Here is a 27,431-nt window from a genome sequence, read left to right as displayed (position 1 = left end):
TCCATTAAATGGTTTTTTATCAGGCTTCTTATAGTGAACTTTCATTGAAGAGATATGTATGGCCAGTAAGTTGTTCATTTCCTTGCCAGAAGCATTTCAGGACCACAAGCTGAGCTGCCAGAATTTCATCTCTGTTGCTGCAATTTATTTGTGTATGAATTGCTGTAAATTTCTGGGGTTTGGGGTTTCACTTCATTAATGGAAAACTAGAATCTCAAGTAGTTACTTGGGAGAATGGTCACATAACTGATAAGAATGTAGTTTATGGTTGGAGAGAGGTCTCTTTGGTAGTAAATACCTGCTGGTGTACAGTTAGAAGATTACATCTGATTATAGAATGTACTCTGAACTATTTTTACACTTGCTTTTCATACTGAACCTAGTGAAAATGAACTTCTAGTATTTCTGTTTACATTGTTAACAGGACTGGCTTGTATGCTGCAAACTGTATTGTTTTCTGTAATATTGAATTTCACATAAATTCTTTCCTTAAGTTCATAAAAAGCCATTGCAAGAAGTGGAAATAGCAGCAATTACCCATGGTGCTCTCCAGGGATTAGCATACTTGCATTCTCACAATATGATCCATAGGTAAGTGGTTACACTTTTGCTGTCTCATACTCACTCACATGTAATTTATTATGTTGATTGTATCCTCTCCATCCCAAATTCAACATTGTAAGCAGGGATTTTCTTTTCACAGTATCCATATGCTCCCAAACAAGTGATTTATAGTAGTCTAAACACTAACAAGCTCTGTATCTGCACATACACTCTCTCTTACAGCTGCTGTTCATAATTTCTGCAGAATTCCTTCAAATCTGCTAAGCTTTTTTCAGAGTGAATAGCAAGGGCACCCAAAGAGTTTGTAGGAACTGCAAGACCAAGAATGCTGGGGCAGGGAGAGCACTAATTCTAGAAAAGTTACTTTTAATACACAAACACATTTTGAGAAACACACAGTACATTTGGGATACAAATGTTCTGTATGTTTAAAGAATGTTCTGCATTTTAGTAGGATGAAGAATTTGAATTACATTATTAAGTCCTTCTAAAATACTTTGATAAAGGACATACTTCAGAAGGCTTTGCTGAACTGTATGTAAAGCTTATCCTGTTGTGCCATTTAAAGTTCATTTTTAAGGCAGACATTAAGACTAACATATAGGACTAAAGAATCCAAAAATCAATGGCCACTTCAAGCAATTAACCTAATAATTAAAGACTTTGTGTTTGGAGGCAATGTGAATATTTTGCAGCTTGAATATGTGAATATTGGTGTGTTTCATAGTCTGTCCAATAGAGAGTTTTCCTCTTTGGAGAGGAGTAATACTGACACTTGTATTCTATCACCAGAGATATCAAGGCAGGGAACATCCTGCTGACAGAGCCAGGACAGGTGAAACTTGCTGACTTTGGGTCTGCTTCCATAGCATCTCCTGCCAACTCATTTGTGGGGACGCCATATTGGTAAGCCAGGAGTTCTACTTATTTCTGGCTTTGTGAATTGAAAAGATCATGTATTGGCTATTTAATTTAATTGGGTTTATTTGAGCTAGTTTTGTAATCTTCCAGTTGTGGTGGTGATAAAATGTCCTTTGTTAGAAAAAAAGGTTTAAATAGTAAGTAGGTTCTGAGTTCCAAGAAATTGTGTATCTCTGTGTTTGTAATTTACAAAAAGTAATAAAAATATGTTGCTGTTTTATTTAGACTGACCTGAAGTCACAAAGGTGGGATTGAATCATCTGTAATATATTTTAATCACTCCCCCCAGTGGTTTAAACAATTCATGTATTCTCACCACGTCTGGTTGTTGAAATAACTGAAGTGTTTTTTCTTTCATAGGAAAGGCCAGGTTCACTGAACCAATCCCTTTGCAGATCCCTTGTATTCTTTTGATCTCTTACACCTGATCTGTGGTGTTTACTCAACTGCATGTTATAATTATTTCACCAGAGTTGGTCAGCCAGCTAAACTGTTGGAAATGTGGGAGGGTGAGAAGGTGGTGATACAAATGGAGAGCTGGACAAAGCACAGGAGAACATCACACAGCCTCTGCAGGCCTCCACTAGTGTGGGTGCTTGGTCTTTGTTCCCAGTATCCCATGGTCATGCTTGATAGCTTGGGAATGATTTGTTTATGGTAGCTGAAATCAGGGAAATAGCCTATTTCATGCTAATGAAGATAATGTGTTCCATTGCCTATTTTGAACACTAAGTTCTTTTCTTAGGATGGCCCCAGAAGTGATTTTAGCCATGGATGAAGGGCAGTATGATGGCAAAGTAGATGTTTGGTCTCTTGGAATTACCTGTATTGAGTTAGGTAAGTTATTTCCTTTGAAAAAAATTAAAATGTAGTTATTTAATACCTAGAACTTACTCAGCTGAATCATAGCTGAAAAAAGATTTATGCTCCCTTTCTTATCCTGATTTCTCTGGACCCTGAGTTTCAGAGAAGAGTGCAAAATGTGCTTTTTAGAATTCAAGACCAAGTCTCCAGTTTGATGTTTATGGAACTGGTGTTTTCATTACCTGAAGAAAAAGAATTATATAGGCAAAGAGAGCAGCCAAGTGATATCACTGAGGGTGTTCACATTCTGTGGGAGAGGCAGTTAACTTCTGAACTGAAAAACAGTGAATTGCTGAACAGCTTTAGAAGTGAACCATTAAAGGTACCAGTGTGGAGATATATTTAGTTCTATAAGTTGCTATTGTTTCTGTGAAAATTGAACATACATTAGCAAATTCTGCAGTGATTAAGTTCTGGAGAAGTGGACAACTTCAAAGCTGTATTCAGTGAAAGATACTAAATAATCCAATTTTGAAATGGCAACCTTAAACTCAAAGCCTAAAGAAATTATGGTATTCTCATTAGAACAGACCCTTTAAAGCAGGCTGTGAGTTTAAAGGGACATTGTTGGTATGGGGTTCTGTTTAAATTAAACACATTGTGTTTTCTTGGAACAAAAACGCCCTTGCTGAGGCACAGCATGCACACCACTGCTCCCATGCACCTGGGGCTGTCCTCCCATCCTTGTCAGATCTGATTGCTCCTGCTCCAGCCCAACCTCCACGGAGGAGCAGCCCAGCCAGGCAGTGAGAGCTCTCAGGAACACATTAATCCATGTGAACTGCACAGTTTAGCTAAAAATGCTGTCTGGCATTCCAAACTGTCAACTTCATTTTCTTCCAGGACACGAAGTAGATTCTTTCTTCAGAGCAGAGATTTTTGTTGTTGTTCTTTTTTATTTTTTTTTTTTTTCTGGTTGCCAATATAAAGCAAGTAGAAGGGGTGTGACTGTCATGACAGAATCCTGCTCTGAGTGGAGTAAGGAGACTTGGCTGGCTGCAGGGCTGCAGGAATGCAGTGAGCTCATGGCCACCACACCCCCAGGAGTCCTGCACGCTGCGTTCTTGCAGGATGAAGCGTGTTGGGCTTCGTCTGCTGGCGTGGTGGGAGGTGAGGCTAGGTCAGGACAGCAGAGCAGGCTGGGTCCCTGTGCCTGGCTCATTTGTGTTGCTTTGAGTAAGCATGGGAGGACAGCAGGGAAATGAGATGGCTGGTAGTCTTCTCAAATTATCACTTGGTCTTTGAAATGGTCTTATTGAGGGCTCAGTTTCAGGGTTTCCAGATTTCTATTTTATTCAGGTGAGCTAAGAGAAAAGGAGGTAGAACAGTCAGTTTAAATAGTTTAATGAATAATCTGTCTGATCCTTGATAGCAGCAACTAGTTATCTGAGAGATTAGAGGAGGCAAAATGCTGAATTTAAGGAAAGACTTAAGTCCTCAATTTACCCATTCTGAGGAATTTGTAGGGCTTAGTCCATCCTGCCATATCCATGAGTGAACCATGATCTCTGATCCATAGTTCAGTGTTACTATTCAACTCAGAACTGAAGAGCAGACTAAGAAAAGTAGCATTATTTTTTTCCTTTTTATTTTCTTTTTTTTTTTTTTTTTTTTTTTTTGTAGGAAGGAAAGTTTTCTGTTGCATTTTCAGTAGTGTAGAAACATCCTCTAGCCTGACCAGCTTCTCTGGAATGTCTATGGCAAGGCTGAGCTTTATAAAGTTTGCCCCATAAACATTCTGATGAAGCTTCAATTTTGTTGTTACAGTGAGATCATCTCCTTCCTCATTAAGCTTTCATGCTGTGTCAGTCTATAAGAGTAACACAAGCTTGAAAGAGAGAAGAGCCAAAGAGAAGGCAACTCTCAAAATAGTATAAAGAGTTGGCCTGTTGCTGACTTCCTGCTCATGTGCTTAGTCAGTTAAGTGTGATTTGATGGTTCTTGTAACCAGCTTTTTCTTCATCACTGCTGTCCTGCTAGAAATAAATATTTCTTAGCTTTTTAACAATTGTAGATTAAAAAAACAAAAGGGAAGTGTACGAAACCAAGAATGCTTAGTGGCTAAACACCCAGGATAGAGCTTACTGTTAACTTACTCTTATTTTAGTACATTACAATGAGTCAGAGAACTCAACTATGATAAACCACGTAATTTAAAAGCTTGAGAGGACAAGGCATTTGATCTTCAAAGGGCTTTCATCTTCTGCAATGGCACAGGACGTATGCCAACATATCTGTCTGATTGCAGGGTAGGGTTAGTTTGGGGTTCCATCTTCAGGCAGTAGGGATTTTGCTGATGTGGTTTTCTTTTTAAAGGGATGTAAACTGTTAAAAAAAAGAAAAAAAAGTAGCAACAACAAGAGCCTATCTCCTATATAAAAACTTCTTTTCTCTTGTGTGCAGCGGAAAGGAAGCCTCCTTTGTTTAACATGAACGCAATGAGTGCCTTATATCACATAGCGCAGAATGAATCCCCTACACTACAGTCTAATGAATGGTGAGTATTGCTGAGGGAGGAATGTTGTAGGGGATTGCTGTAAATGGAGTGCTTTGTCATGCTGAGGTCTTGAAATGGCTGGAGTCCTGTTGGGAGGATGTGAGCTGGAAGGTTCTCATTACATTCACTATACATTTAGTACACAAAATTGACCAATTACTAAGTATACGTTTGAGACTCTTCAGTGTAGGAACAGGACAGACTGCTGGAAGAACTTAAGATCTGTAAAAAATTCCATTCATGGGTCAGTAAACTTTTAAAGCTCTCAAGCAAGCCAAAACTGTGGGTTTTAGTGGGTTTTTTATCACAAACCACACTGTCAGTTTCTAAATCCTGTTTTGTTGAAGTATCTCTTTTCAAGATGAAGACCCAGCTTGTGTGTGGCAAGTGTCTGTTGCATAAAATTCAGAAGAATAAAGCACAGTAGTAACATTTTACACCTCCCAGCCTCAACAACAGTCTTTTGAAAACAGCAAATACAGAAAACTAATTTCAGAAGTTAAAAACTTCTTAATTATGGTTTCCTGAACCATGTTCTTGGCCTAGGACTTATAAGCATCCAGATGTGAGGATCTTGACTCCTTAATGACTTAAACTGGGTCATTAATATAGGTGGTTTTTTTTTTCCTCTGCTTGACACAGGTCTGATTATTTCCGAAACTTCGTAGATTCTTGCCTCCAGAAAATTCCTCAAGACAGGCCTACATCAGAGGAGCTTCTGAAGGTTGGCTTGCTTGTCCTTTCTGTTTTCCATGTGGTATTAAAAGGGGCTGTGCCCTGTGCTGATGATCTGTCTCACCTACTGTGCAAGGGTATGGTTAATGATGCTCAAACATCTTTGAGCTGGAAGTCCTGTGGGCTGCACTGAGCTGGCAGTCCTGGCTTTACTGCCTGTCTGCAGTGTTTCAGAGAGTTCTCCAGGTGACTTTCCAAGCCAGCCTTGGAGATCTCATCATAAAAGGTCACTCCACCAAATGACACTGGATGGCCATCGACTTGTCAAGAGTTTTAGTTTGTAAACTCAGTTGTTCCAGTGATTATAATTAATCCTGACAGAGCTGCTGTGCATTAGCTGACAAATACCTTTTGTTACTTCCCTTTCTGTTCTGTGCTATAGGACACTCCAATATGCTTTACACAGTACCTGATATCCACTGTTGGGGAAAAGGGGGCAAAAGAAAGCAGGTTTTCCTCCCTGTATTTTTCCTTGGCCTTAGCATTCTGCATGCTTGCTCTTGCTTTATTTCTTAGCTTCTTTTCTAATTCTTCATTTGTGCTCCTGAATGCTGCAGGTATTTGGCTTTGCTCACTGTAGTCTGGAGACAAAGCTAGTGGGGTAGATTGTTGCAAAAGGCTGACATGTGAACAGAACTCACAGAGAAGTTGGGTTTTGGAGCTGTTTTTTTTGTGTGACTTTGATGGATTTCCTTTGTGGCATCAGGTGGCATTCAGAATTTTGCTAACTTGTCATTCCTTTTACAGTGCTTCTGACATTTTGGGCTTCTTTTTATCCTGGCCCTGTTTCTGCTAAACAGTGTTTTTCCAAATTTTTTGCATTGCAGGGAAATGGATGCTATTTATGAAGGTTTTATCAGCACCTTTTTGCATGTTTTTACCTAAAAATGGCTCTGAGGACTTGTGCCTCTTTGAAAACTGTCTATTCATAAAGTAAATGCAATTATCCAGGAAAGGTTTCGGTGTGGGTGTGTAGTCCTGCCATTTCAGAATTCTACAGATTGGTTTTATTTTGAGCAATGTGCTGCAATTAAAGAGAACATTGGTGGAAATGAAACGTTTGGGAATGTATTCCTTCCATAACTATAGTCTGAAACAGCTGCATGCCACTTTGCAGGCACAGGTAGGGAATGTGCCATGTTGGAAACAGCATTGCAGTTCTCCAAAGGAACAAAATGAAAGTAGTGGTTGTGTTAATAATGACTCATGCTTGCACAGCACATTGCATCTGGAGACTGCAAAAGCTGCTTCTGACATACACAGACAGTTCTTGCTTTACCTATTGGCAAAATGTAGCCACCTTTGCAGAGGCATGTGGTGAATATCTCCAAGAGAAGAGCAGAACATGGGGAACTGTTCCAGGGCCAGGCTCTAAGGTTCACAGCCTGTTTTATGACTCAGAGCTGTATGATGAATATTTGATTCCCAAGCTTTTCTAAACAAGGAAAAGGGTTTTATACTGAGAGTTAGCTGATGAGTTAATTAACATTTGGTTAGAGATACTAGTCAGTCTAGCGCCTTTAGCTTTTATTTGGAATTTGTTGGCTCTTCACTCACTAAACCACAAGTAGATAATGTCTCTGAAGTCTAGGTTTATAGTAAGCAAGTTTTCTTGGCATGTGCAATGCAATTTTTGGGGGTTTACACCTTTTTTCTTTTTTTGGTACAATCATTCTGAAATCTATGTGAGTTGTGAAATCTGAAAATAATGCCAGTCTTAGCTATGAAGGGGAAGAAGGCTAATAAACCAAATTAGAGCTCATCAATGTGTCCTCAAAGCATTGGAGGACATGCATTGGAGGCATGAGAGGCCCCTCACCTATTTGTGTGTTCTGCAGCACATGTTTGTTCTTCGAGAGCGGCCCGAAACAGTGTTAATAGACCTGATTCAGAGAACAAAGGATGCGGTGAGAGAACTGGACAACCTGCAGTATCGTAAAATGAAGAAGCTTCTCTTCCAGGAGGCCCACAATGGCCCTGCAGTGGAAACACAGGAAGAGGAGGAGGTGAGAGAAATGCTGGGTTTCATCACTGAACCAGAGAAAGAGACTGTCATTTAAATAACCACAATTCAGATATTGCTGAAATGAAGGGAGGCTATTTACACACCTGGCTGTAAACACTGTCTCCCTCTTTGTGCTTGGAATAAAGCTACCTCAAGGCACAAACAAGGACACACAGGGTAGATGCCTAGTGCTGGCAAGAAGCTGTGCCATGTGTTCATGCTTGAACAGTCAGCTTCCAGTCCTGTAAATCCTTGCTTTCTTTGCCTGTTTATGAGGCTTCATGAGGACTCTTTAGCAACTGCAGTTAACCCTCTGTTTTGACCATATGTACTGAGAATGTTGTTATAAATTTAAGACGCAGAGATTTGTACTTGATTTGTTAGAAAAGAAAAACAGGTCATCAGAGAACTTGATTTCTCTTTTTTTGATTGAGTGCTGCAGTCATCATGCAGAGACAGAGACTCTGAATTCCAGTTCTCGTGTATAGAAAGGAACCTGCAAGGTGCAGGATCCCAGCTGAGCACTCAGGTGATGCTGGTGTCACAGCAATTTCTGGTGACACGCTGTGGCTGATACATGATAGAGTTCAGCTTGCTGACAGGCTCACTGTTGAAAAGAATCTGACATCAGCCAGTTAATCTTGACAAGGCTGACTATTTCTCTTCCCAGCATCCCACAAGAAAAACGTTTCATGGCAATGCCTGGAGGGTGAAAAGGGCCATGACGTGGCAGGTGGATGCCTTTAGAGAGAAATGAAATGATTATTCCATTTGGTAATGTCCACAGGTACCACTGACATGCGTTTGAATTTTCTTTCCAATTCCTTCCTCCTAGGAACAAGATCATGGTGTGGGCAGGACGGGAACAGTGAACAGTGTGGGAAGTAATCAGTCCATTCCTAGTATGTCTATCAGTGCCAGTAGCCAAAGCAGTAGTGTTAACAGTCTTCCAGATGCCTCGGATGATAAGAGCGAGCTGGATATGATGGAGGGGGACCACACCGTGATGTCAAACAGCTCTGTCATTCACTTAAAGCCGGTAAGCTCTGGATTCTTACTGCAGAGCTTCAAAGGTGTAAAGTGGGAGAGAATTTGGTTGGCACAAAGTCAGCTCTTCCCATTCCCAAGTCATTATCTGCAGTTTATGTTATTATTGTGCCCCAAATATATATATATATATATATGAATGTGCATTGGACATTTGGGGAAGTGGCTGTGAAGATCGTTTATTTTTGTTAATTCACTAATAATTATTTTACTAATGGAATTGTTTCAAAAGCAGTTTGCTTTATCAGGAGGAGTTGGAATGGGAGGTTGCAAATAGGTTTGTTTGCTGGATACCCTTTACATGCATACTACTGTCTTGTGGGACAACAGGATGTTTGAGTTCCCCTTTTTATCTCCTCATTAGAGAATTCTTAAAGTCGGGACCTACAGTAGAAGCTCAAATCAGCTCTGCAGCACCCAGCTTCTCAGCACCTGATTAGAATATTTTGTTAATGAATAAAGTGTTGGGGAAAAAAACGCAGCAGAAACCACATCCCTGCTTTCCTGCTGCCAGATGAAGGGTGGGCTGGGGAGTGCCCTCTGAGCTGGGCTGCACTTGCCATGGAGGGGTTATCACTCATTTGCTCAAAGAACTACCGTTTCCATGGCTAATGATAGGTGTGGCTAGAATGTCTTGTTCTTTGCCCAGATATGCAACAAAGACACAGGTATTTCCTCAGGGAGTTAATTAGTATATCATATCTAACTAGTGATCGCTCTGTGATGAATGACAAACTCAAAATAAGAACGTGGAATACACCATGACAAATTTTAAAATTTGCTTTGAGGTGTTTCTGCAGTGGGTGTAATGAAAATCTTCCTCTGTCTTTCAAAGTTACAAAGATGTTGTTTTTATCTTTCAGACTTGATAAAATCTACTTTATAGCTTTTACATTTTGTTGAAATAAACTGTTTAACTCAACTTTCACTTTTCCTTTTTTTTCTCATTTTCAGCTTAAATTAGTAATTTTCCTCTTAGTAATAAAAATTCACTATGAAATTTCTGAAAGCAAAGGTCATAGATCAGAACTCCTTTTGCAGTATATACCTTCACTGGCAGGAGGCTCTTTCAGGGCTGACGAATGTAAAACGCTTTCTTCCTTCCTTTTAAAATAAAAAGACGGAAATTAAAAATCTTTATTAACACAATCTCTCTTTATTATCTGACATAAATATTTGCTGATAAGGAGGAAGAGAACTACAGAGAGGAGTCAGATCCTCGGACAAGGGCATCAGAACCCCAGTCTCCTCCCCAAGTATCTCGCCACAAGTCTCATTATCGCAACCGGGAGCACTTTGCTACCATACGCACAGCGTCGCTGGTATGTGGAGGGCTGGGCTGGGGACAGCCCTGCAGGAGGGGATGCTGTGAGCACAGCTCTGGGCAGCTTCTCAGGGCTTTCAGAATATCACCAGAATAGGAGTTATCTTAATTGACTGAGATGCTGTCACTGAAATAATGTAGCGTCAGTTAATAAAAGTTTCACTGAGACACCTGGGCAAATGTAATTTGTGTATATTAAATAGTCCCAAATCCAAAGTAGAATATAGGAAGCCATTTATAATAATAAGCTAGTTTTTATTTTCATATGCATGTTATGAATATTTGTGTGTGTGTGTAGGTATTCACCCTCATTGTAAAAGGCCATTATTTAGTACCAGCTTTATAACAATTGTACTGTTTTTCTGCTGGAGCCCATGTGAGCTTATCTCCTACAGCAGAATTGAGTTTTTAATCTGCTCTGCTGCCATTAGGATGTGTGCTTTTCTTTACAACGAAATCATATTTCTTAACTGAACTGTTCTCTTTTGTGGTTTGAAGACTGCTGAAAAGCAGATTAAGCAGCATTAACTTCCTCTGGCCCGATGTGGTTATCTTCCTAGGTGACAAGGCAAATGCAGGAACATGAGCAAGACTCTGAGCTCCGAGAGCAGATGTCTGGCTATAAACGTATGAGAAGGCAGCACCAGAAGCAACTGATGGCATTAGAGAATAAACTGAAGGCAGAGATGGACGAGCACCGCCTCAGGTTGGACAAAGATCTCGAAACGCAGCGTAACAATTTTGCTGCAGAAATGGAAAAGCTAATTAAAAAGCACCAAGCAGCCATGGAAAAAGAGGTAGGAGGTTATGGTTTATCAGACCAACCCATGTTTGTTAATTATGTTAAATTGTCCACTTCACCTCACTGATGCAGAGGTGACAGTGTGGACTCTGAGATGTCTTGTTTCCAGGAGCCAAGCGAATTGCTAATTAGAAAAAGGTTAATATATCACCTCCTTACACTAAGGAGTTATGTAACTCAAGGAAAGGTATGTCCTTCATGGCATTGGGTTACACTGAATGTTAGAATCCTGACCCCAGAAAAACACTGAGGGTTTCCTCTCTCTTGCCATGTCTGTACTGTCAATAATTGCCTGCCATTGAGTGTTGTGGAGGCAGATTAGCCTGCGGAGAAATGTGCCAGCTATACTTAAATGTTCACTGTCTAGTTGTGTATGGATATGGGGGGACTATGCTTTTAAATAATTGATAATGAAGTGGTCTGCCTACAGCAATTATTATCGATTTTTGTTCATCTATGATCTCTCAGTGGAAGGCTGAGGATATAGTTTATCATAACATTTTGACTTTGTTAGGCAAGATTAGCTTGAACAGTAGGGCTGAGGGAATGTGGCACAGGAGGAGGACTCTGCTGGGTGCCTTGATGGGATGGTCAATGAGGAGAGAGTGAGGACATGCTTCTCTGCCTTGGGCATGTCCAGAGATGTGGTGAATATTGTGGTGGCTGCCATGAGTTCTGGGTCTTGAGGCTGAAACTGGACATGAGTTGTAATCCATTGGGACTCAGACTGACTTGCTGCTGGATTTGCTGTAGGCTAAAGTGATGGCAAATGAAGAAAAGAAGTTTCAACAGCATATTCAGGCCCAGCAGAAAAAAGAATTGAACAGTTTCCTGGAGTCCCAGAAGAGAGAATATAAACTCCGTAAAGAGCAGCTGAAAGAGGTAACTCATCTCCAATGAGGAATGTGTGATACAGTGTGAGAGTGGTGAACATGTGAAAATAAATGTCACTGTGCACCACAGATCTTCCATAGGGTTGCAGTGTGTTCTGTATTTCATCAGCAGAGTCTTTTGTGTACTTTATTTGTTTCATATTTTTGACCTTTGAGTAAGAGAATTTAGTTAGTTATTGGTACCTGTATATCTGGTGAAAGTACAAGCCTCTCCATTGTTTAATACTGCTTTTAGCCAGAACCATGCAAATTTGGCAATCCTTAGCAATGAAAAAAGGTAGATTATGAAAGGCCATGAAGATTTTTCTCATGCATTGTTGTTGTAGATAGTGGCCATTCCCTGCAGCAGTTAGTGAAGTTTCTTATCAGTTAATGATATTCCTCTACAGGAGCAAGAAAACAGAGCAGTAAAGATGATCTGCATTTTTGTAAGGAAAATATCTGCAAATTGCTAATTTTAATGGAAAAAGCTGTGTAAGCATCTAATAATCATTGCATTTTAGTGAAAATCAAGATCTCTGTGCAATGCAGAGAAACTGTGGAATCAAACTTCGTGATTCTTTTTATGAGTGAATCCATACACACTATAAATAATTTTTTTTGAAAGAGCCATTTAATGTTACACCATCAACTTGTGTGACACAACTTTGGAACTTGCTCCAAAGGGAAATATTCCCAAACATAGGCATTTCCCAGGGGAAAAGAGGCTAAAGAGCAGCAAAGCCAAAAAAGATCTAACAAAAACGACGGTAGCGTGGGCTCTTTATAATAACATAGAATCTTTTTCTAAGTGGGCAGTAGATCACAGAGCACCAAGAAACACTGATGAAATACAGAGGAGTTCTGTCTCATACTTCAGTGGAAATGTATCACAACAAGTCTTAATTACTGCATGGGCATCTCTAGTATGTAATTCAAGCAAGCAGAGTCTTTTGCCAATGATACTTTTAAGCTGTGTAGCACAAATGTGAAAACTCCAAGATTCATCTGTGAACTTGTTTACGTTGTTTTTGTGAGTTATGGTATCTCAGTGGGCAGCTCTGCTTTCATGAGTTACTGCAAAATGGGTGTGTGCTCTGGTCAAGCAAGACACAAACAATTTTCTGATGGACTTCATGTGGCTGGAGTTCTGTTTGAACAACAGGACATCAGTGTTTTCCTTCTGCCAGTCCTTCGGGAAGCCTGTAAAAATGTTTACCAAGCAGTATAGCAGTACCTCCAAGTGTTTTCAGTGGCAACCCCTCATTTTGACATTTGCAGCTAATATATAGGTCTGGAAACTAGACATAAACCAGTATTTTGGACAGTGGGGAAAAAAAAAAAAGGGCTGTAGTTGAATCTTTTCCATTGTTTTGTCTCCTGATATTTCCTTAATGCTGCTTATGTGATGTTGATGCATTTTGAAGAGGCTGAGGTGGCACCAACCTCGAGAAAAGAGGATAAAACTTAGTTCAGTAGTTTATTAGTCAGGTCTGTCCAGTTCATGGCCAAGGAACTTAATGTAACTATTCCACAATTAATTACCAGGAGCTGAATGAAAACCAGAGCACTCCAAAGAAGGAGAAGCAGGAGTGGCTCTCCAAGCAGAAGGAGAACATCCAGCATTTCCAGGCAGAAGAAGAGGCCAACTTACTGAGGCGACAGAGGCAGTACTTGGAGCTGGAATGTCGCCGCTTCAAGAGACGGATGCTCCTGGGCCGCCATAACCTGGAGCAGGACCTGGTTCGGGAGGTAAGGGAGCCCTGGATGCACCTGTGTGGAGTGCATCTCACAGGAGCACCTGCAGCCCAGCTCAGATCAACCAGAAGTGTTCGTTTTCACATCCAAAGTGTTTTGGTAGAACAGTGATTGGATGCTCTGCAGTGCCATCTGGTAATCCCTGTGGCATCTGGTGTACAGGTTAATGCCCTATTGCAGGAGAATTACTAGCTCCAAAAAAATCATCAGACAGAACAGTTAACAGAAAATGCTTACTGTGAATCCTGTTGAGCATATAGAACAGGAAGAAGAAAAGTGAAATGAGGAAGGAAAAATTACCGGTGGTGTTGCTGTCTGCTGCTGATAAGACCAAGAAACTCTGTGGTCTGTCCTCAGATGCCTTGGAAAGAGAAATGCCCTTGTGAACAAAGCGAAATGTCACTTTGTCAACGGAAATCCAAGTAAGCACAAAGAACCTAATAATTCCCTCTGTCCTCCTGCTAGGAGCTGAACAAAAGGCAGACACAGAAGGACCTGGAGCACGCCATGCTGCTGCGTCAGCATGAGTCCATGCAGGAGCTGGAGTTCCGCCACCTCAGCACCATCCAGAAGATGCGCTGCGAGCTGATCCGGCTCCAGCACCAGACCGAGCTCACCAACCAGCTGGAGTACAACAAGCGCCGGGAGCGGGAGCTGCGCCGCAAGCACGTCATGGAGGTCCGGCAGCAGCCCAAGAGCCTGAAGGTACTGAGGGATTGGGAACTCGGGGGGCACAAAGGGCTGTAGGAGCTCCAGAGGCACAGAGGGGATGTAGGAGCTCCAGAGGCACAGAGGGGATATAGGAGCTCCAGAGGCACAGAGGGGCTATAGGAGCTCCAGAGGCACAGAGGGGCTGTAGGAGCTCCAGAGGCACAGAGGGGATGTAGGAGCTCCAGAGGCACAGAGGGGATGTAGGAGCTCCAGAGGCACAGAGGGGATGTAGGAGCTCCAGAGGCACAGAGGGGATGTAGGAGCTCCAAAGGCACAGAGGGAATGTAGGAGCTCCAGAGGCACAGAGGGGATGTAGGAGCTCCAGAGGCACAAAGGGCTGTAGGAGCTCCAGAGGCACAAAGGGCTGTAGGAGCTCCAGAGGCACAGAGGGCTGTGGGAGCTCCAGAGGCACAGAGGGGCTGTGGGAGCTCCAGAGGCACAGAGGGCTGTGGGAGCTCCAGAGGCACAGAGGGCTGTAGGAGCTCCAGAGGCACAGAGGGCTGTAGGAGCTCCAGAGGCACAGAGGGCTGTAGGAGCTCCAGAGGCACAGAGGGCTGTGGGAGCTCCAGAGGCACAGAGGGCTGTGGGAGCTCCAGAGGCACAGAGGGCTGTAGGAGCTCCAGAGGCACAGGGGGGCTGTAGGAGCTCCAAAGGCACTAAAGGGATGTAGGAACTCTGGTGTGAGCTGGTTGTAGTGGTAAAGTGGTCCATGGAAGAGTGGTCCTTTACAGCCTGTTTGCAGTGCAGCAGGGCCAAGATGATTTGAAGCTTGTTAACTTTAAGAGCATAGCTGTGGTGATCAGGGTTACAAGGTATTGCAGGCAGGCCACAGCAGCACCAGTCCTTCCTTGTCTTTGAAGAGCTCTTCTCAACAATGTCCCTTCCTTTCTGGGGTAGTTTAAAATGCATTTAATGTTCACAGTATGCTTTTTTTTCTCCCTCCTACACCATTTTCTGATCCTTGTCTCCCCCATATACAAAAATAAAATCAGTATTTCTGTAATGAAGCAGTGTAATTTAAAAACAAAACCCAAAAGCTTTGTGTTGTTGTGTGCATCAAAATGAACTGCACTCTGTCTTAGCTAATTCACCTGGTTATTGTTTTTATGTTAAAGCTGATATGGTGGCAAGTGGGGAGGGGGAAAGAGAGAGACACCAGCCAAGTGTCCTCAGGAAGCTCCTGGCACTGACCTTTGCAGTGTCTTTCCTGAGTTTCTCTTGCTACCCTTGTAGCTGTGGTGGCTGACCAGAATTATGGGGCCTCTGTGAGTGGGGCTTTTAGTGTTTTCATTTAAGCCTTCACTTGATCCGAAGAAGTCCAGTGGTTTATTCTGAAGTGTCTGAGAAGGGTGTATAAGGCCTTTCACAAAGCTGCCTGGTACATTTCCTTTGAGGAGGCAGAGTTCTTCTCTCCACCCAGTGTTCAGCTGTGCCAGTAACAAAATGAGTGTATGGCATACTGAGCATGGGGTTTCTTTGTTGTTCTCCGTGTTTCCTCCTCATGATATTTTCCATCTGACTTAGTTTTCACCACCTGCAAGTTATCTTCTTACAGAGAAAATAACCAACTTGAAAACAGAACTTCAGAAAAGAAAAAAATTATACCTGATTTGTCAATATTAGAATAATATTGAATAGTGAAAACCTGGCTTGTGAGAACAAGGGACCATCTGATCACTGTTGAGAATCTCCAAGGATATAGTGTATAAATAGCAGATGACTTCACAGGGAAGCTGTGCTGCACTCTTGAGCTGAATAAAACTGAAGCAGCTGTATTAGGTTGATCCTTCTGAGATTAGCATGAATGAGTTCTGCCTCCCCAAGGTGATGTGGTGCAAACATGAGTGGGCAGCATGTCTGTTCTCCTTCCCCAGCTGCTATCAGGACAGCAGGATCTCTGGTACTTCTGTGCTGCAGGGGCTTGGCTGTCCTGTCACCTCTGCAGACTCTCCAACCCCTTCCCTTTTCCAGGGAGGACAGAGCTGGAGCGTTTTGCAGGGAGCATGGAAAGCTTGCACTTTGCTTTGCATGGCTGTTCTGTGATTAGTGAAGGATTTCAGGCTTGAGCTGTCAATCCTGCACCTCTGTGTACATGCAGTGCTAACAGCACGGCCCATGGACAACCGTTGGGTTTGTAGCACAATCCCCTCTTTATCGAGGCTGTTCTCTACCATTAACTCCTTCTCCTGCTTCTGACTAATGCAGGCAAGTATTCTTAATTGAATAGATAATTCGACCATTTGTTCAGTTTCTCTCCCCAGCAGCAGTTTTCCCTCAAGGGCACAATTCAGGCTTTCCCTTTGTTATTTAGTGAGGCCCTTTGTCCTGGAAGCAGGTTTTTAACGGTCAGTGTCTGTTCTATGACAGCACCAGAAGGACCCATAACTAGAATTCACCCTTCAGTGAAAACGTCTGTTATTATTTCGAGTGTGTTAATTGTGATGCAAATACCCTCTTGCTGGTATTTCACAATACTAGGTCAAAATGATCTTGTCAGAAGTCTGACTGGAAATCTTACCCCTCCCTTCTGTTTCCTGTTGTTAAAGCCTTTGGATTGGGAGCCTGTAAACAGTCTGGTGTCCAACAGGACTTCACAGAAAATGAGGACAAAATAGGTTGATAGTATTTTGCTGTGACCAGGTCCCTGATGGGAATGTGTAACCTGCTGACACTTCCCTTAAGGGCAGTGAGAGACAACCTTAAAGGTTTCCTGGAAGGAAATAACTTTCTGTGAAATTTAGAAAGGTTAAAAGTGATGCATTCCTCTTCATGATACATGTTTTGATTTGAATGAAACCCATCTTTTTCCTGTTCTCTGCATCAGGTTAGCAAAGTGTTACTGTTGTTTTATGCAGCAAACTCTGCTTGGTCCTGGTGTGTTGTTTGATCCCACTGCACTTTTTGAGGTGGCTGCAAGTGCTGTGCTTATCACCTGCCCTGCTGAGCCCTGAGTTAATGCCAGGAGCAGGCAGTGGAGGGGCTGATGTGGCCATGCACAGAGATCTGCCTCACTGGTTCAGATCCCAGAGCTCTTCCAACTTACTCCAACAGTAATCTGGTCCTGTGCTCTGTTTGTGCTTGTAGTGCTTCAGGATTTGGCATGGTGCCTAACAATGGGAAGGCCCCCATGTCTGATTTTAGTGATTTGTGTTTATTTATTTATTCTTACCATGGTGAACTTGACCATCTGTCAGTTAACAGTCATCACTCATCACTTCTGGATTTTGCTTTGTTTGTAGTATCCCTGCCAGTTATCCCATAGAAAGATAGAGAGGACTCCAGAACACCTTCCTTTTCAGGATCTTGAAACACTTAGTACATGTGAAACTTCACAGGCTGCTCTGAAGGCAGATAAAAGAAAAGAAATAATTTCTTCAAGGTCATACTGCAAAACTGGATCCCAATACCTTTTCCAGGATTGGTGTACCCCAGCCCTATGTGCAATCACAGCTATGTCTCTGAACAATACAGAGATATTAGCAAGTGCAGAGAGAGAAAAACTCCATCTCCAGTAAGCCTCCAGTGGGACTGGGAAATTGTTTTGTTTGCTAGACCAGCACAATACTACTGTTTGTGGTGTATGTTTTAAAGCATCTAGTCTTCTTTGGGTTTCTTTATGAAAACCAGGCTCATAATATCAAGGGTTAGAATACATCTTATATTCATCAAATCCTCAATGGAAAAAGCATTGTTCTTTTTTCCTGTCCTTTCCCATGCACCAGATCCGCTTCTTTTCATAACATTCAGTGCTGTTCATATATATGTGCCATACAAGCACAGTCGTGTAAGTATGGCTTTTGGTGCTAATAAATATTAGTCCTGTCCCTCAAGAACTTTTCTTGAAAAGCAATACCCAGGACTGGATCCAGTCCAGTGACAAATGTGAGGCTCTTTGTGCAGAGACAGCTGTATTTAGGCTGGAGCTTTGTTATAAAAGTGTCTGTATTGTAATTGTTTTGCACAGTAGCAGTGTCAAAGCAGCTGCAGCAATAGTCATTGCCTCTTGTGTATTTTGCTTCCCTCCTGCACTGTAGATGTTAATATACATTTGTGGATTCTTGAACTCATATCCTTAATGTAATCCTAAATATCCATTTGAATGGATATTTCGCTCATTTGAAACATGCTGGTTTTTTCTTTGTGTCCCCTCCATCTTTCCAGTCAAAAGAACTACAGATAAAGAAGCAGTTTCAGGATACATGCAAGATCCAAACCAGACAGTACAAAGCACTGAGAAACCATCTGCTGGAGACCACGCCAAAGAGTGAACATAAAGCTGTCCTCAAACGGCTCAAGGAGGAGCAGACCCGGAAGCTGGCTATCCTGGCTGAGCAGTATGATCACAGCATTAATGAAATGCTCTCTACACAAGCTGTGAGTCGCCTCCGAGGGACCCAGGGTTCCTCAGCCAAAGAGGGATGTTTGCATTTTAACCGCTCTGTATCCTGACAGCAGGCTTTCTGCTTCTAGCTGCACATGCCATTCCCTGCACACTCCTTCCTCTGTGTTCAGAAAGCTGAGTTCAAACACAGAGGAAAGACTTATCACCCCCTTCCAGGCAGGCTGAAGCTGAAGCTGCTGTTGTAGAGATGCAAAGTGATGCATCTGTGTGTCCAGAGGACTGCTTTTGCATGAAATATTGCAACATAAACATCCCTGTTAGAGCATCATTACATAGTGTGCAACTGGCTGTTTTAACTCATTTAGATTTTGATTTGTTGATGATACCAACCCAAGCATGTGCCACCGGTGGAAGATGCTCATTGAGTCATGGAGGAGTCCACAGTTTTGACTGTAAATCTGAGGTCAAACTGTTGTGAAAGTTCTGTGATTCCTTCTTTTAAGAGATTCCTTCTTTAAGGAATGACTACATGAGCAATGCTTCAAATCCTTGCTGCAGCTAAATGTGCACTTTTCTTTTCAATTCTTGCATATTGCATCCTGCTCACATCACTTTGTACACAAATTTAAGGCTGTGAGGCAGGGTAGCTGGCTTCATTTATGATGGGAAGGTTAAAAGTTCAATATCATATTGCTTTTAGGTTTATTTAATTGTATCCTTGTACCCAAAGTCCTGCATTGGCAGGGCTATGGACTTAAGTCTCCTGGGTAGAGGTAATTGGTTAATCCAGTTGAACAGAGCAAGAGAGCTTCTCTTTGCCTGTAGCAAAAGGAGAGCTGAGGATGTTTGCACCTCCAGCAGTCTGGTCTCTGCAGTGTGGATCGTGGTTCCTGAGGCGCCACTGCTCATCAGCATCACTTGCACCAGTGCTGTGGGCTCACTGTCACCAGTCTTTGTCACTATAGGTCCTCTGTTCAGGGAAGCCAAGTACAATAGAGACCAATTGTGTTGCTAAGAAAACAATGTCCCAACCCATTCCCCCCCTCCCCGCCGTCCTCCCCTGGAGTGTCAGCAGTGGTTACCCCATGGTGAAACGTCTCTATTGTCTGTCTTTCCCAGCTGCGTTTGGATGAGGCACAGGAAGCAGAGTGCCAGGTTTTGAAGATGCAGCTGCAGCAAGAATTGGAGCTACTGAACGCATATCAGAGTAAAATCAAGATGCAGGCAGAGGCCCAGCATGATCGGGAGCTGCGTGATCTTGAGCAGAGGGTGTCCCTCCGCCGGGCCCTCCTGGAGCAGAAGGTAAAGGGGGCATGTGAGCATCCTAAGCACACTCCATGTTTCAGATCTTAAATTCCACTTATCAGTGAAAGAGAAACTGCTCTTACTTTGCTGTATATAGTAACACAGATTATTTGGGTGTTTGTCTCTTTGGGGTTGAAAGCTCAGTGACACATAGACTAAACTTTCTGCCAGCTCAGCCCTCCTGTGTGAGCAGCTTCTGGCTGGGATAGAGCTGCCTGAAGTGTGCCAGAGGGAGTTGTGCCTCTCTGGGCAGAAGGCAAAAGAGAACTGTTCTCTCTGGAGATTGGCTTCCCTGGCCCATCAGAGAGCAGACAGTAACAACCTAAAGCTGAGGGCTGTAGTTTCCCTATGAAATTAGGTGTCTTTATGAGCAAACTCAAATAGCCAAAGCCACAGGCATGGAGCACCTGCTGCTCCCCAGAGCTCAGCTTGTGGTTGGCCAAGTGTGTTCAGGTGCTCCTTGTTGCAGTTTGTTTTTCTGTGCAGTGCAGACGTGTGTAGAATTTTGAGTGGCCTACACAGACCAAGGAAAGGGAAATGCACCAAAAACTGGTGAAAGAAAACACACTGTCAGTCTTCATCCTGCAGTTGTTTTCACTTTGGACTTGCTCTGTAGGTGTCAGCCATTGCCGTTCACACAGCAGTTCCCAACTTAGCTCATTGGTGTGTATTAAATTAGGATGATTACTCTGAGGCTCTTCACACTGAAATTCTTCCAGGCACTAATGGATGGATGCTGGGATAGTCCACAGAGTACTGCTCCACCTCATGGCCAACCAAGGCAGCACCCCCAAGGAGGCAGCACAGCTCTGTTGGGCTTTGGTCTTCTGCCAGGAGACACTTGCTCTCTGAAAATGATGGATGGATTTGTGAAAGCAGAGTTCCTGTGTGTCACTCGTGTGCAATAGCTGCCTTTAGACCCCACTGCTGGTGATTTTGGTCCCAGTTCCCAACACAGCCTGACATGAGTATGGATTTATCTGGAGGTACATTGCCCTCTGGTGGCATGAGCTGCTTGGGGAGGAAGTGCCACAGTGAGCCAGTGCTTCCTGCTCTGTGGGAGCAGCATGTATTGCAGATAGTGTTAGAAGCTGCAGTGAGGCCAGCAACTCAAAAAAACCCACATCAACCAACAGTCTTGTAGAAGTCTTCCATTATGTACCAGGATTGAAGCCTCTGTGCATGGAAAACCCCTGTGGAGGATTTGGCATCAGTAACAGGGTTAGGAAGCTTAGCAATACTGTTTCACAGAGAGGAAAAAGAGATAAAAATACCACCTAGCATAATTTTCTATATGTTTGTGTCCCTATATTGCCTCAGAATAGCAAAAACATGGATGGTCCTTCAGCTTTCATAGATTCCTGTAGCAGTATGTGCAGTCTTGGCACATGAAAATCACAAGTCATGCACCAGCAATGAGACCTTGGTGAGGTTCCAGTCTCTTGGCAGTGACTCAAGGGAAAACATGTGGGTCTAGGGGCAGACACATTGTTCTTTTGCAGGGGTGTTTTTTGGGAGGAAAGGTAATGTTCTGTTTTTGTAAGAACTAAGAGTTGCCAGTGTTTGGGTGTGGGTCCCTCAGCGATGTCACCTGGTGTTTACTGACATGTGCTAACTGAAACTGGCAGCCAGAGAAAGGGCAGGTATGTGCACAAGATGAATGTCTGCATTTATATGCACAAATAAATGTGTAGCCTGTGGCAAAGTCAGTCCCTGGTGTTCAATAATAAACCAGATTCCACAAGTTAGTGTTTGCATAGAAATCTGCTTCCTTTTCAGCAGGCTGCTCTTTACTTTTGGTGGTGCCCATCACCATAACTCACCAGAGTATGTATGTCATGTCCAGCCCTGGAGTAAGGAGGGAGTAGCCAAGCCCCATTGATGTGAAATGTTGTTTGTATTGCACCAGCAATGAGCATGTCCCAAGAGTGTCTTTAAAAGGGTTCAGATTTAGTCATTTCCTTCCCACATGCCTCAGACACTTCATTTTCTGAGTGGTTTGAGTGATGTCACTTTAACAAAGTGTCATGCCTTTCAGTGAAGTTCAGTTGCACCAAGTCCTGTCTGTTACACTGTCACTGAAACTGAGAATGATGACATGCTGAAGACCTTGGAAAAGGAGGATTCCACTTAGCTATCAGAACAGGAAAAAACAAACAGGGCATTTTCAAGAGCTAATGTTAGAGAAGGCACCTTCTTCCTCTGCTGCCTTTGTGGCTATCAGCAGGAATAGGGAGCAGGGCTGCTCAGTGCAGAGTCTGTCACTCACCTAGAGTAACAGGCAAGTAGAGCAGGAGTTTCTGAAAGCCCCAAATGGCTCAGGAGATGACTCATGCTGGAGCAGATTGCTTCCTCAATTCCAGATGAAATTGCTTTGCATATTCCCTGACTCAGGCAAGAGAGTGCTTACATGTACAAGGCTCTGCCTGGTGCCTTCAGCACAGGCCCAGATAACACCTCTTGGCCATGTTGCTGCTGACAGCAGGGAGATGCCAGTGAGCTGTGCTGAAAGTCTTGGCTGCTGCTTTTTTCCCATTTGGTCTTTTTCACTGAGGCCAAAAGAAGCTTTTTCAGTGCTGGCAAGAAGATAATAGGTTTTGGTTCTCCACCTGACTGCAAAGATTTCAATAAGAAAGGCTTCCATCCCTGTCTGATGGGTGTCAGCAGGCTGTAGTCCTGTGTTTTCAGTACTTAGAGTGCTGATCCCAGTGCCCCTACCAAAGTAGTCTTGGAAACCAATTTGGAACAGTGTTATGGGGGAGAAATTGGAGTTGTCAGCTTGCATATCATCTAGCTAATAATCTGCCACACAACTCATACAGCACTGCCTATGTCCTTCAGCCACACACCCTGGAAAAAGTATCAGGGCATTGAAATATGAAGAAACCAAATTAGGAGAGGGCTAGATAGGAGATGATGAATGTATGAGCTAAGAAAATCTGGCCAGTGAACATTAGAGAGGAAGCTGAATGTGGGCTTGTGCATTGAATCCTGGAGAAAACAGCAGTCATCATCATAATCATCATCAGATTCAGCTACAAACAGGGAAGGTCACCATAAGCTGTGTTGGCAGGCTGTACCTGAAGGTGCTTTCCCAGTAGAAGCTGTAGACCTTGCTGCATCTCTGAAGATTAATCTACATCAGGCTGTTTGGATCAGTGCAAACTTTAGATTTGCATCCCTCAAATTTGTGTATTCACCAGGGAACAGGACTAGCACCCTCCAACTGGTGTTCACCGTGCTTTGGCCTCTGTGGGTCTGTGGGATTTAACCCTTCAAAAATTCACCCTTTTGTAATCAGAACAGACTGTGTGTCTATGGACATCTGATCCAGAGCCACTTTCCTGCACAAACACAGGGAGAAGGTCTCAGTAGCTGTTGCAGGTCCTCCAGAGGCTGTGCCTGTCCTGCTGCTACAGACTGTCTCTTTTTTTTCCTTCCTAGATTGAGGAGGAGATGCTGGCGTTGCAGAACGAGCGCACCGAGCGGATACGAAGCCTGCTGGAGCGTCAAGCTCGCGAGATCGAAGCCTTTGACTCAGAAAGCATGAGGCTAGGTTTTAGTAATATGGTTCTTTCTAATCTCTCCCCCGAGGCGTTCAGCCACAGCTACCCGGGAGCTTCTGGCTGGTCCCACAATCCTACTGGGGGTGCAGGACCTCACTGGGGTCATCCCATGGGTGGCCCACCGCAAGCTTGGGGCCATCCAATGCAAGGTGGACCCCAGCCATGGGGTCACCCCTCGGGGCCCATGCAGGGGGTACCTCGAAGTAGTGCTATAGGGGTCCGCAACAGCCCCCAGGCTCTGAGGCGGACAGCTTCTGGGGGACGGACGGAGCAGGGCATGAGCAGGAGCACAAGTGTTACTTCACAAATATCCAATGGTTCACACATGTCTTATACATAACTTAAACAATAACTGAGGGTGGCAATTCCACTGGAGCTGTCTGCCAACAGAAACTGCCTACAGACACCAGCCCAGCAGCCTCCTCAGTGCGGTGCTGACGTGTGGAAGCTGGGTGCACATGGAATATTGTATTCATTTTGTAAAGCATTACGTTTTGTGTTTACTAACTGGGATGTCATAGTATTTGGCTGCAGGGTTTGGGGGGGGTGGTTTTTGGTTTTTTGTTTTGTTGTTGGTTTTTTGTTTTATTTTTTTTTACTTTTTGGAGGGGTCTTGGGAGGGCGTCTGAGAGATATATGCAATTAGTCAGAAGAGTTGGCTGGTGGTCATCACACTGACAGGACAGAAGGGCCTCAGACTGCCCTCATCATGCCATCCATGTAGGAAGTCTGAGGGAGAATGGAGACCTCCTCCCATGTCCATAAATTTCGATCTGCCACCCTGCAAAAACCAGGCGAGCTGCCTTTAAACCAACATCCAAGGGAGGAACAGCTGGATCTTCTGTTCCATTTTTATTTGTCATCCAATTGGATTAATTTCTAGGGTATTGCCTCTACCAAGAGGCATTTTCAAAGAGTTGTAGGTGAGGAAGAAGGTGAGAAGAGAGGCCAAGAGACACCAGGGCTCCACAGGGCCCTTCTACCCAAGTGCCCGCTCCGTGTCGTGTAAGAAGTGATGTTCTCTCAGAAGGCACTGGTCAGCTTCCCGAGAACTCTGTAGGTAAACCTGTCTGGAGGGAACAGGCTAGGAATGTTTGAAATTGTCTATCTGCTTTGGCACTCCCTGACTGTGCTGCTGGTAGCTCAGATGAGGTTGGGCAGAGGAGCGTAAGTAATGCACTTGTACAGCTAATACTGTGACATCTCATTTTAGCTAAGCATCAGAATAATTCTTGGAGCCCAGCGTAGTCTTTTTTGCTCCATTCAGAAATGTTTAGAGTTTCAGCCAATCAGTCTCAAATGCCAGAGGTGTTCTGAAGGATGCCATAGTCACAAAATGCCATTGATCGGGTTTTTCATTATTACACTACATCCACCAATTTATTACCTTTTTGGCTTGTTGCAATTTCCTGTTTACATGTAGCGTGTAGCCAACTGTTGAAATGTTTAGTTGCCATGGTGTACCAGGAGGAGCTGAGCCAATGACTCTTTCCCAGCTGATGACTAACCCACATCACCACTGTAGATCTTGCTGCATGTGAGGCTCCTTTTTTATTATTTTCATTGCTGCAATACTTCACAACTTTTACAGTCCCTTGAGATGCTGTGATATTTTGGCAGCATGAGAGAAGGCACTACTTCCAGAGGGCTCATTGGAGCTGCTGTACTACTGAAAGAAAGCAAAGGAGGTTGTGAAATCCATACAGTGATAAAAGGTCAGGGAGTCTCATAACTGAAGGACTTTGTGGCATCATGTCATCCCTTAGTGCTGGGAACCAGAGATGCCCCCATGCTCTCGTGCCAGTGCCAGGATGGTCTGGGTCAGCCAGGACTGTGGGAAGAACAGGTAGATGAAGTTTGGTTTCAGGCAAAGATTTCTGTCTTGGGGACTGACCAGCCAGGGTTCTTTGTAAATGTTTTCCCTTGCACACTAATCATCTTGAAGAAAACACTAGCTGCTAACTCTAGGATTTGCCTTTAATATGTTTATAGGGCTCAAAAGCGAGGTTTTCCGAATGTGTTTGTCCACGTGACATATTTATATAGTAAATAGTGTCTCGCTGCTGTTCAGTACTCGACAGGGCGGCGTTCTTTCATTAGCTAAATTAACATCCACTCCCAACCCTGAACTCTGCCAGTGCCCACTGAATCCAGCTGGGATTTCCAGCATCTTGACGTAGTGTATCACTCTAATTGAAGATGGAAACTCTACCAAAATGTCTTTGAGCAGCCCCTTAGTAAGGAGTTTTGTAGTACTAACAGTTGACAGAAGCCTGGGATGAGGTGTGGGTCCCATGGAGGTGCCTCTGGTTGCTCCTGGGGGCAAGTGGTGACTGTGAATTGTCCTGTCCTTTCCTCTGCTATGTTTTTATGTGGAATTGGATGTTTTGGGGTCACTCTTTTGCATTGCAGTGTTGTTGGAATGCAGCAAAACTCATTTAGGAAAGGTATCTGTGTTTTCCTAGGTTTGGAAGGAGAGACAAAACCAAAACGAAAGGCCAAAATTATATTGGGGTTCACCATGTGAGTGTGGAGGGTGTGCCCAGAGCATGGTGCTAACACAGCATTTTGAGTTCAGCTCCTCTACCCCAAACAGCAGCAGCTACAGTGGAGACAGGCTATACCTGCAAGTTCAGTGGGTTCATTCTTCTGCTTCTGTTATGGTTTGAATTTGGTCAAAGTCTCTGGCTTAAATTGAGCTACTTCAACAGAATTCTCTCAACACATCTCTTTGTGTAATGTCAAGCATGACTGAATGCTGAATCCAAATGATGGCTATCCCATATTGGCTTTTTTGTATTCAAAAAGAATTGTGTAGTAACCATTTTTACATGTATATCATGTGCAGACCTGGACTATTCCAACAAGTTAATATTTTAATTAAAATAGTTTGCAAAAACTGATTCAGATCAACTGGTCTAAATGTGTGTGTCCCTGTGTGTACGTGGGGGAAGAAAAGTCCCAAAACTGTCTGGTCTTGAGAGAAAGCACCTCATTACACAGCTGTAGCCAGAGGAACTCAGGGTCAGGCTGTGCCTTGGAGGTATTTGAGGAGGCTCTTGGTGTTGAGAATTTTAATGTATCTCAGGTTTATTTCTGAGATACATGAACAACTGTGCACTAGAGAGATGCAAACACTCTCTGAATCAGTTTGCAAACTCTTATTTTTAAAAGTAAAGTGTTTTAGAAAGGCCAATTTCTCCATGTTATGCTCATTGCAGTCATGCCCTAACTATGGTTTTAAAATTACTGTAATCTGTAAATTGTGGAAACTACTCCAGTACCTCAGCAAAGATGTTTTCTTGCATCTCTTACGTTCATATTTAACACTGGGGAACTCTTCTGTGTGGACTACTTTGCAAACTTTATTGCGATATGTTCAAATCACCAGCTTGACCCCTGGAATCTCTTTTCTGTAGTTATTTTTCTCTCCCCTTTTCAAAGACCTGAAGTTCTGGTGTAGCTTAGCCCAGAGTAGCCAGCATTTTTATCTCTTTCTGATTCAAATTTCCTTTGATTTTATTTAAAATCAGTGAAAGGGACCACGTTTTCCATGTTTTCCCTGGTCCCAGGGAGCCAGCAGCCACCTCTCCCTTCCATGTTGAAATTTATGTGCTTTCTTCCTTGGATACAGCACTGAAATGGAGGCCACAGCTCTGTTTCACCTGCATTCCCTCCAAGCCTATGAGCTTCAAAGAGGTTGAACAACTGAATACGTGGTGTGATACCAAACTTTCCACAGAAAAATTCCTTGCAGCCATTACTTGCCTGGCTTGGGGCCAGGCTGGCATCGCTCTGTGTCCCACCCAGCCCTCCCTCACTGCAAGAACGGGCACTGCACACTCTGTGACCTGCACGGGGGTGCAGCCAGGGTGATCCTGGGGCCATGCTGTTCTTTAAACCCCCAAGAACCCTCGCCTCCAGGCTCCCAGCCCTCAACCCTGCTTATGTGCCATTTCTTGAGAGGCAATAAATCCTATCGTACCACTGTCTACCATTACTCTGTTGAATACGCACATCTCTCTGGATATATATATGGTATCTCATTTGTATATATTTATATACTCTGTATGTACGTGTGTGTGGGTATAGGTGCACACACACCTCATGCTGTGCAT

At 43.4% G+C, this 27,431-nt stretch overlaps 1 protein-coding gene across 2 annotated transcripts in view; it reads left to right on the top strand.

Annotated features, from left to right (window-relative positions):
* Window positions 1-26,216, top strand: part of TAOK1 (TAO kinase 1) — a 63,529-nt gene extending 37,313 nt beyond the window's left edge. The window contains exons 6-20 of one of the 2 annotated variants that reach the window (XM_079325408.1): window positions 495-591; window positions 1,357-1,470; window positions 2,231-2,322; window positions 4,753-4,846; window positions 5,489-5,570; window positions 7,420-7,587; window positions 8,422-8,625; window positions 9,821-9,955; window positions 10,518-10,754; window positions 11,513-11,641; window positions 13,180-13,383; window positions 13,855-14,094; window positions 18,262-18,474; window positions 19,562-19,744; window positions 23,192-26,216. In XM_079325408.1, the coding sequence (XP_079181534.1) occupies window positions 495-591; window positions 1,357-1,470; window positions 2,231-2,322; window positions 4,753-4,846; window positions 5,489-5,570; window positions 7,420-7,587; window positions 8,422-8,625; window positions 9,821-9,955; window positions 10,518-10,754; window positions 11,513-11,641; window positions 13,180-13,383; window positions 13,855-14,094; window positions 18,262-18,474; window positions 19,562-19,744; window positions 23,192-23,653 (2,654 nt within the window). In that variant the 3' untranslated portion in view covers window positions 23,654-26,216. The remainder of the gene's footprint in view (window positions 1-494; window positions 592-1,356; window positions 1,471-2,230; window positions 2,323-4,752; window positions 4,847-5,488; window positions 5,571-7,419; window positions 7,588-8,421; window positions 8,626-9,820; window positions 9,956-10,517; window positions 10,755-11,512; window positions 11,642-13,179; window positions 13,384-13,854; window positions 14,095-18,261; window positions 18,475-19,561; window positions 19,745-23,191) is intronic. The other variant, XM_079325409.1, reaches the window with a different exon arrangement.
* Window positions 26,217-27,431: the final 1,215 nt, after the last annotated feature.

Source organism: Erithacus rubecula (assembly GCF_903797595.1).
Source record: "Erithacus rubecula genome assembly, chromosome: 22".
NCBI lineage: Eukaryota > Metazoa > Chordata > Aves > Passeriformes > Muscicapidae > Erithacus > Erithacus rubecula.
Note: the sequence above shows the minus strand (reverse complement) of the source record. Positions and strands in the feature narration are given on the sequence as shown.